We start from the raw sequence: 10687 nt of genomic DNA, 5'->3' as shown, positions 1-10687 counted from the left end.
AAAAGAAACTTTATTTTTGTGTTTTACTTATTTGTGTGTGATTTTCTTTGGAGGGGATTATGTGCGATGTCGGTAGTAAAAATGCTAATTAATAAATCATGTTCGCAAATCTCTGTATACAGTCCTTATTTCTTCATGACCGAGGTGCAGATTAGAAGATGCTGCTTTTAACGGCATCTGTTTTTGAAATTGGATTACTTACCATTGAACACAATTTCAAATGCTAAATATAAATTACTGGAGGCCTTCTCGGGTGTTTTCAATGACATTATTATTATTATTTTTATACATTACTTGCATCCTTGTAGTCACTACATGACCACAGCATCATAATACACACATTACAGATCCCCTCTGAACAACTTCAATACAAATCTTCAGAATGTAGTGATGCACACCATTAAATAATAGACAGCAAACTGCACACAGGACACAAGAAAAAGACAAACATATGATCCTTGTGGGATTTTAAAAAAAGCAGCAGCTAGTCTTTACAGGCATCCCTTTTAATGGCAAATCTTGCTCTAGTGTATCAGGCTTCTGTTTACACCTACTGGAGTGCAAGAATAATTGAAACTTGTAGACCCTCATACCTTAATATTAACAACCAAATATCACACTATATATGTACACATGAAGAACTAAAATAGTCTTTAAAAGTAGCATTTCTGCAGGTTGTGCAATAAGTTTGTCATGATCATAAATCTACGTTGTGATGGCACTTTGCCTTTAGCTGGGAACACGCTACATGATTGAAGACTTTGAACTCTCTCACACTCTGAAGAGAGGCCGGGTGACGTATTGGGACACCAAGATCAGCTGGCATGTTATTGTTAGGGCGGGGTATCATTTGAAATGTTTCTACAATCATCCAATAGCTGAGTTTTGATGCCAAAATTGTACTTTTTTGATACTTAAATTTGAATAATTTGTAATTGTTACAAAATCACTTTACCATTCCAAATTGTAACTGTCAACACTCAACAAGCTGTACAAGAAATCCTCAAGTATATGACTATCATTTTAATCAAACTGTACGATCAAAGACCAGCTTTTGGTACTTGACCTTTGACCGTTATGGGAACATTTCAGTAGCAACCAAAAAAGTGTGTTGGGATTTAAATCTTAATTCAAACCAAACAGCTGTGTGTGTGTGTGTATACATATTTGCGTAACTTTGAGACGATGATCTTGTAGTTTAAGCTAAATGGTAAAAATCTGAATGCTATCAGTTAAATGTGTTGCAGTCGGTTGGATTTACACATCTAGTGTGTTCCCAGCTTTAGTACAAAATATGAACGTATACTTGGCTCTATGGCTGTACATGCTATTTTTTGGGGGGTTGGGGGGTTTACATCCAAACTGAAACTGTTGGATGTCTTTGTAGATAAAGTGCAGGAATTCTAAAGTCTCTCCACCTCCGTCTGTCAATATTGCCACCGTGGAATAAAATCCTACCACATGGGCAGTCCATGCCTCAACAGTCCAGACACTTTCTTCTGATCATCTTATTCCTTGAAACTACAGTAGTCAACTCTTAATCCATAGGTTTTCAGCCTCTGTCGAGGCGTAATTCGTAAGCTCATATTGCAGTGGTACCAGCAAAAGGACAATTCCAAAACACCCAAATTGTCACACTATAAACGCTGCTTTGGCACCACAATCTATATGAATTCAACAGTTGACCTCAGTATACAATATGTCAGAAAGTAAAAGTTTATAGTCGGGCCTACACAGTTCATTCCAAGCTGTGCTCGGTCCCATCGCTCTTTAGGCAGGAACTTTCCTCCCCCAAGTAGTTCAGCTCGGTGCTGGGCTTGTCCAGATCCATGGCCATGCCTCTATCCATCATTCCTCCGACAGAGTCCTGATGGAAGCTTGCTGCGATCTGGTCGAAGGTTTTGCCCCGCGTCTCTGGCACCCGGAAGAATGTAAAGATGAGGAAGAAGAGGAGGAGTGCTGCGAAGATCAGGAAGGTGTATGGCCCACACAGGTCCTGGAGAAGGATGGGGATAAATCCAGATTAAAAGATACGAGAAGGAGAAGTCCATGGACGTTTGCGTAGGACATCCACAACATCTATTCAAGGTAAGAAATACTCACAGCGACGTATTGGAAGCACATGCCGATGATGAAGTTGGCGGTCCAGTTGGAGAAGCCGGCCACAGCCATGGCAGCCGGCCTTGGACCCTGAGAGAATAGCTCGGCTACAAAGAACCAGGGGATGGGACCCGGACCGATCTCAAAGAAGGCCACGAAGCCAAAGATGGACAGCATGCTGATGTAGCTCATCCACGGAATACTGTCCTATCAGGTGGGAGGAAAAACCGGTTCAGAGGTTTGTGGAGAAAACACACCTGACGGTACGGGATGCTTGCACGTTTGGGGGACTGACCAACAAAGCGAGAGCCGTGGTCATGATGACGGCACAGATGCACATTCCACCAAGTCCCAGCATGTGGAGCGTCCGTCGACCCATCCTCTCTATCAGGAAGAGCTGTTAATAATGAGAAAACAGAGAGGTCGTTATCCCCAGTCTGCTCACATATTCTACTTTAGTTGATAAAGTTAGCCATTCACCTAGTTTAAACTGAAAAAGGATTCATTGTCACAACAAGAGTTAGATTCTACAGTCAAGCTTGCAGCTCTGTGAGGTTGAGTAGTGGTGTTTCTAGCCAAATGCTGACATCAGCATGCCAACAATGACATTTAGCAAGTGTACCATGTTAGCATGCTGACATTTGCAAAGTAGCACCACCAAAGCTAGGGCTGATAACAATTTTACACATTAATAGAGACACACTTTGGTACATAACAGGGCTGCAGTCTTTATCGTACTAATTTCACAAAAGATTGAACATTCAAAATTAGATTGTTTATCAAGGAAGGAGGAGAGACATCAAAAAGTCAAGATAAAGGTATGTTACTGACCGAGACCACGGTGAAGGCACAGTTCACCACGCCTGCTCCTATGGTGGCGTAGACTGGACTCTGGACTCCTGCCTTCATGAAGATACTGGTGGAGTAGTAGAAAATCTGAACAGAGGGGTGTACAGATTAAGATGTCAATAGTATACTGCATTGATTCATTTTTCCTTTTGGGACTTTATGCCAGGTGCACTTATGTCACTTATACAACTAACTGTGATTTTTACAATTCTTTTTAATAAAGGACCCCCCCTGACTCACTGCGTTGATCCCAGACAGCTGCTGGGAGAGCTGCAGCAGGATGGAGATGATGATGGGCTGGCGATAGAGCGGAGAGCGAAAGAGCTCCAGGATGGAAACCTTCCTCTCCATGTCCATCTTCCTCTTCTCCTCCTTCATCTCCGCCAGCATGCTGCTCACGTCCTGCCTGCCCGTCAACCTCCTCAGGCCTGCACACAGAGAGGTGTGTATGTTCAATTCGAATATTCTTACCAACACCTGTTTGAGTTAAAGGCCTATAAATACTTGTTCTACATTCAGCTCCATCAATGTTACATATGGTGACCACATGGTACTTTAGTACAAATAGCAAGATGCTGTACTGTAAGTGATTAGCTAGTGTAGTAAACCAGTAGACAGTTTATTTGTACAGGTCTTGCCTCAGCTTAAGACTAAATGAGTAGTTCATAGAGCTTATTCCAATATAAAACCGAGACCTTAAAGCTCACCTCTCTTGGCTTGGTGCTCCTGGCAGCGGACGATGTAGAGGAAGCGGGGGCTCTCGGGGCAGAAAGGCAGAAGTGCCATCTGAAACACAGCCGGCACGACTGCTAAACCCAACAGAATTGGCCACAAGTCCTCAACGCCCAGTAACGACTCCAGACCGAGGACCTGCGTAGGAGGAGGGATCAAGTGATGCAGAAGATTTAAAATAGATACTATAAGAACTTCAAGGAAAGGCTATTACAAAATATTCATACAAACATTGAACTCAGAGAAACACTTGCAGCAGGAGTTTATACAGAGAGGTTTTATCAGTTTTAACAGCAACATCCTAACACGCTGTCATACCTGTGCTATGAGGATACCAGTGACTATAGCCAGTTGGTGCAGCGTGCCCAGCGCACCTCGCAGACTTGTAGGAGCTATCTCGCCGACATACATCGGTGTCAGGCCTGATGCCAACCCTGCAGAGAGGAAAAGTTGTCAGAAACTTTCATCAAGTGCATGGACAGATTGTGAGACAATGGGCCCCTAGGCACGGACATGTAAAGGGCCCCCAGCTAGAGCCACCGATTCAAAGAGACATCTTTTTGGTCGTTTGGCATTTCTTCGTAGATGTTTTGCTCTCTTTTTGGTCATTTTGCATTTCGTTAAAGTCGTTTTGCGTCTCTTTTTAGTCATTTTGCATCTCTCTGTAGTCAGTTTGTGTCTCTTTCTGGATTTTTTTGCATCTCTTTGTAGTCGTATGAATGTGAAGTTCCTGCTCTAAAATAGATATGTAATTAAAACAATGACAAAGGAGAGAATAGAACAGCGGACTGCTCACCGCAGTAGGCACCGATGACAAAGCGTCCGAGGATCAGCATTTCGTAGGAGCGGCAGAGCTTGGACAACCCCATGAGACTTCCACCAATGAAGGCAAACATGTTGTTTATGAGCATGGCTTTCCTCCTGGGGAAAAAAAACACAGACAAGTATCTTTGTATTAATTCAGCAGACTTTAAATCTTAATTTGACATCAAATATTCTTAGCAAGGGTGCTACATTTGGGACAAAAGTCTTAATTTATCACCCAAAAGACTAGCATGAACTCAAACACAGTGTATCAAATCTTATTGCCGAAAAAGCTGTGACTGAAACACGCACTAAAGTATTTAAATAATGAACATTATACAGTAGATTTCTCTATAGTCTGTGTGCTGTTTAAAATACAGATTCAGTATGACAGTAGCCCATGAAGTATACGGACCCCTTAAAGCCTCCAGAGGGCAGTGTCATACAAAAACATTTCGCTGCTTAACCCATGGCTGAAATTAGGAGTTATGCTTAAATATCCTTAAAAAAAAGACACATTTACCATCCTCACCCTTGCAGTTTGGCATTATTACCTTTTATTGAAAGTTATTTTAAACCATGATCATTACACGTAATACCCCAGCAAAGTGACAATTACCACTAAAGATACAAAACGACCAGCATCAAGATATTTTAAAGATTCCCTGAAGATATATATATATATATATATATATGTAGATATAAGTTTCTTGCGGTCTGCTCCGCCTGTGCTAAAGCGTCTGCTAAATGACTGTAATGTAATGTTAGTTTCCTCCCCCAGTCTGTCTCACCGACCAAACAATAAGGTCTGCTGTTAAAAGTGAACTTCTATTTGTGCACGAGAGACTTAGGTTACATCTAAATTAGTTTGACCTCAGAGGTCACAGCAGCTCCCGCCGTCGTTACCAGTACTGCTTTTTTTAGGAAGACCCTGTCCTGAGAGCACCCAAACTGAAAGTTACTCCCCTCCAGACCCCTCCTGACCCAGTGCTGCCAGCTCTGTTAATTTAAGATCCCCTTTTAATCAGTGGAAGCTGGGGGCTGCAGTTCATTTCGCATCCCAGCTCAGGTTACAGAGGGAAGGAAGTTAGTGAGACTAGAAACTGGATGGTGGGATCCATTTTGGATCCATGCAGAGGTGGACAGGAGAGACAGATGTATCATGACTCACACAGTTGGTCACTGAAATATTTTACAATGTACCTGATTGTCTAAGTGTAAGGAAACATGGACTCAGGAAGAATTTAGTTGCTTGGTTAAAACCTTACAGTATGTATACTGCATTTTAAACTGTATTTTGTATTAAGAATATTTAGGTGTGATACCGAGCATACGCCTTTCTGTTTGCATTGTTCTTACTCTGTTTTTGCACAAGTGAATGAAATAGTGATGTGCATTCAAACTCTATCGTGCCCGAGTATTGGTCCGTCGTACTGGGCAGCAGAGAAAAGTGTGCAACCACTGACATAGCTGCAAATAGTCACCAGAACCTAAAATTGTATGTAGTAAATCAGATGTAGAGGGGAGAATATACAATGTTTTTAATGGTTTTGATGAACTTGGGTTCAGGCAACAGGACACAGACTAAATAACTGCCAATTCAAGTAGAAATATCTAAATTAGAGTGTGGGGCATCCTGTGTGTTTCCCTACCTGCCCAGCCACTCGGAGATGAAGCCCACACAGGAGGAGGACAGCATGCCACCAATTGAGAAGATGGCCACGGACAGGGACCAGAGGGAGGTGAGGGTCCCTGCGGGGATGGGCTCTCCATACCGGTGCACCCATGTCGCGTTATACTCCTGCTCAATGATCTAGACAGGGCACAGAAGAAAACATGAGACATGTTGAACAACAGATTAACTCGGGAGTGAAACAGGAACAGAGGAAGCACAGAGTCTTTTAAGTTGTCATGTACAGATAGAAAAAGCTGTCTCATAATGTCACATGCACACATAAAGACACAGCAGCTCAGCTTCTATTCTGGTTTAAGTGTCTTCATGAAACCACGTCAGCTGAGTGGAGTCTGTAGTTGAGGGTTAAGACTCATCAGCAGGTGCCTGAATACCAGCAGCAGAGACAACTCACCTGGCTCGGGCAATGTGTCACTAATGCCAAACTACAGTGTGTACAGTGTGACATATTAATATATGGATTTGAGTGAAAGTATGTACTGACTTGTCCTGGCAATAGAGCAACACATATACTACAGTACATTATATGGGCAGTCATAAGTCATACATTTTTCACATGCAGTACCCATGCATGCCTTTATGCTGGAACACCAGATGTGGCTGCAATATGAGCTCTCTCTATATACACATAGACTGTTTTTATGCAAAGGCATCATAAGAGTGTGCAGCACCATGTTGCCTACTGGATGTGACAGTAAACTAATCCATTGTAGCGTTTCCATAAGCACAACTAAGATGCTCAACAAACTCCCCTATGCTCTCCTGTCTGCCCTCTTAAATATTGAGTGTTGATCTGACTCCCTCGCATTTACGTCATTTGCATCACATGCAAGGACTTGTTTCCCTCCTCCAAGTTTATTTTCTAAACACCATCGGCACCGGTTGAGGCCGATGTTGTGGCATCAAACACACCACATTCTAAAATGAAGGAAAATATGATAAACAACTTTGGTGACGTCTGGTTTAATGTCACTCTGTTTGCTTCCCGCATTGTACGTCACACTTCTTTTAACACACCTCCATTCTTAAATGCCGATTGGTGCCGATTGCCACCAGTCAATTTCATGGAATTTAATTGGCTAGTTTTGATCATAACCCTGGTGATCGGTGCTTTGTATTTTTTACCTTCTGAGGTGCATTGATGACTCCGATATTGTATCCAAACTCGAGAGATCCCAGGACAGCAGTGAAGACTGAGAGAACAAAGGTTCCAGTCAATGTCTGGAGTACAAACACACACAAAGAAACACATAGAGAGAGGTAAAAAAAACAGTGAGTGTAAAGATAATAATGGCAAATATAAGAGAGCTTCGGCACTGTGGCAGTACTCCCTCCAACTATATATAGCGGTGATCCTGATGAGAGCAAATCGCTTCAACGCTTCAACTTCCCTGCAGTTCCCCATCAGGCTACAGGCACCTGTCTCCACGGTGACAGACGAGACAATCCCTTGGGGAGATGAGGTCGTCCCTTCCAGTAAAGTGTGTTTAAGTCATTTAATTAACTGTCAGATTAGTTACCTAGCAGCTTCACTGTAAAGACATAACTATACAACAGAAACATGTTATATTCTCATATGAAGTCTTTTAAGACCTGCTGGTGAAACAGAAAAAAACACACCCATCATGGCTTCCTTTTGGTGACTTGGGGCCGCCTGACAACAACAATATGATGTGTGACTTTAAACTACAATTTGGGCAAAAGTGGTCTTTCTATTGTACTGTATTGTATTTGGTTTTATGGATAATTCAGCAAAGTTTGATTTTGTATGTAGTTTGTTAGCGTGCATCTGTAACTTGACCTTGCTGTGCTGAGTAGATAAGTTCTGTTTAGTATTCACAAACCAAAACAAAAGGTTGTGCGTGTGTGTGTGTGTGTGCACGTGCCCTTGCAACAGAAGAGGTGAAACATCAGAAGCAGCCAGGCAAGCTCTATTACACTTCATGCATTTTATTTAAAATTGCCTCACACATAGTTGAATGCTCAGTAATTCATTTACTTTTCACTAATCAGGAATGAATCTGATTCCTTAGAACTCACATCGTGTGTTTGCTTTTTTTGCTTAGTTAGAGTTTCCACGCTTTATTTTACATTGAAGTCAAAACGTCTGAGCTATAACAGAGGTTCCCACATGGCTGGAAGATCAACCTGTCACAGACGGTGTGTTCACTGATTCCTGTTTATTGGTGATGAAGCAGCTTCAGAAGTTTTTTGTCTACATCGCATCACAGACTACAGTCCACTTTCTCTCGTTTTCAAGATCGTATAGAGATTAAACTGTCCAGAATGACAGGCTTGACACTTAAAACTGATTCATACGTCCACCTGACCTTGATATCAGGGAGCACACAGCACAGCTATTGTTTATGAGGGTGGTGAAAAGGAACCAGTCAAACAAGGTGGCCTATAACAAACTCACAGTACTGACCTGTAAACTCAGATATTAGGCTGGTCAAGGTCACTGCTCAGGACTAAATAAGGGCCAAACTCATTCAGATCAGGGCTGATGTTGATTTTTACATTCAGCATTTATAGTTACTTATGTTTTGCAAGGGACAAGGTCAATTGTTATTATTATTGTCAATTGTACATTATTTTAGACTCGATGTAATTTTCTCTGACCAATAAACGAGTTTGTTCTATTTTTTTTCTATTATACGAGGCAACCTGCAATAAGGCAGAGAAAAGCGTTGATTTGCGCTTCCACTTTTTTTGCATGACGGAGACAAACCCGTGCGTAAAATCTCTCCAAATAAAAATGCGCACCGAACAGTTAAATGCGTACAGCTTTCCTTGCATTTGCGAGTAAACAACAAGCCCTTCCACATTTAAATTGTGTTGCAAAATTGTGAAAAGCTCTCAAGAAACATAAATACCTCCACTCCGAGTTGCTGAAACCCGGCTGGCATGACTTTGGCAGCTCCAGGCACCCAGTAACGGTTGATGACAGATGCGTCTGGTGCCAAATGGAGACACGTGAAACTCCCTCAAAAGGACAACAAGCCCCGATTTAAACCTCGAGCACTTTAACAACAACAAAAACGGAACGGAAACGTAAAATCCTGAAGAGGAGCCCAAAGTGATCAGTCTGGTGCGTCCTGTGCTGCAGGGTGTCCTCTCTTCTTTGAACTTTGTGTTGTGTCCGTCCCGCTGGAATAGAGTGACAGCCGCGCACCCACGTGCACGCCTCTCCTCGTATCGAGAGGGTTGGGGGTGAGGCTGTTCCAGGCCAGAGGGTTGATCTTGCGTCCTCTGACAGAGGTCGAGACGCAAGTAGGAAGCTCTTTTGACCTTAACATCGATTGGCTGCAGGGAGTGACAGAACACTGGGCTACTCTTACGGACGAGGAGGTCTGGTTTTTATTATGGCAAGAGATGAAGAATAGTGAGTGTGATTACATTTTAAGATTCCTGTTTAAATCAACACTCATATATCTCTGGAGCTCTTGAGCCGGAGGTTTGCTGAGGGACAAATTAGGTATCAGGGCCCCCTGTTTATATTCCCTGTTACAGAATGTTGTCTGGCCTTTTCAAAGAATTATAAACTCTCTAGTGTAAAAAAATAAACAGAGAACCTCACATACAATAATGTGGTGCATCTTATTTTGTTCATGAGGTGCAACATTTGTAATATTATGTTGAATGACCAACAAATGTGTTAAGCATCATCTATAGACGGTAAAATAATGCACTGTACAGGTGTTGGACCTTAGAGGAACTCAAGTCAGAGTCCAACATGCCACCGGCTATGACTCAACATTTCTCCTGGGCAGCAGAGAGGGGCTCGTCTTTGACGCCCAGGCTGCCTTCGCCTGTCTTCCTAACAGCAATAAATCCCTTTCTATTTCAGATCACATGCCAAAGGGCTCACACACCACAGCACCCGTTCCTTCAAACCCTCCCCCCTCTGTTGCACACAACAAAGCTCAATTCTCCTCTAGCAGGCGACAGGTGGAGCCTAAATTTGGGCTGAGCCACCCGAGTTAACTGTGTAGTTGTGGTCAGGGGCAGTTTGAGGATGGAGTGACGGTGTGTCTATAAGGGTTGTGTTGTGGGCGGGTTGTAGGCCTACTGGGCGGGAAGAGTGCAGATCTGGACTCAGAGCTCAGTGCGAAAATATCTGCTCTAGATCTCTCAATCAAAGGGTCCACCCCTTGCAGACACACCTCCGCATCACGCCACTCTCTACTCGGAGCTTGCCGCCTTTGCCTTTTCCTGCCCTCATACGAACATTGAGAAAGAGAACCTGACACCCCTCATCCAAAGCTAGGGGCCCCAAGCCCAGTCATGTGTCTGTGTGTGACTCTGACTAAATGTAGAGTAACCTTACACCATCAGAAGAGCGGCGTAGAGCCTCACCAACATACTTTAAGAGTTCATTTGTGCCATCAGGGGCAGATAGATTATAGCTTTCCAAAAAAGTATCACATGAATTCATACAGAGAGAGCCAAGAACAATAATGGAACTAAAAGTACTGACTGAGAAAATGGTATAAATAAGTGTAAAAT

At 42.8% G+C, this 10687-nt stretch overlaps 1 protein-coding gene across 2 annotated transcripts; it reads right to left on the bottom strand.

Annotated features, from left to right (window-relative positions):
* Positions 1–254: 254 nt before the first annotated feature.
* On the bottom strand, positions 255–9383 carry LOC142971663 (solute carrier family 2, facilitated glucose transporter member 4-like). 2 transcript variants are annotated; one of them, XM_076112267.1, is made up of 11 exons: positions 9055–9383; positions 7304–7371; positions 6138–6298; positions 4478–4602; positions 4000–4115; positions 3657–3819; positions 3190–3377; positions 2932–3036; positions 2396–2497; positions 2104–2307; positions 255–1996 (listed from the first exon to the last, which is right to left on the bottom strand). In XM_076112267.1, the coding sequence occupies exons 3-11, from the start codon at positions 6182–6184 to the stop codon at positions 1739–1741; spliced, it is 1308 nt and encodes a 435-aa protein (XP_075968382.1). In that variant the 5' UTR covers positions 6185–6298; positions 7304–7371; positions 9055–9383; the 3' UTR covers positions 255–1738. The 2 variants fall into 2 exon arrangements, with proteins under 2 accessions (XP_075968382.1, XP_075968381.1); XM_076112266.1 differs by having other exon boundaries at positions 7304–7399; positions 9055–9221.
* Between the last annotated feature and the right edge of the window lie 1304 nt (positions 9384–10687).

Source organism: Anarhichas minor, unplaced genomic scaffold, assembly GCF_050575085.1.
Source record: "Anarhichas minor isolate MPS153535 unplaced genomic scaffold, ASM5057508v1 ptg000049l, whole genome shotgun sequence".
Lineage (NCBI taxonomy): Eukaryota > Metazoa > Chordata > Actinopteri > Perciformes > Anarhichadidae > Anarhichas > Anarhichas minor.
Note: the sequence above shows the minus strand (reverse complement) of the source record. Positions and strands in the feature narration are given on the sequence as shown.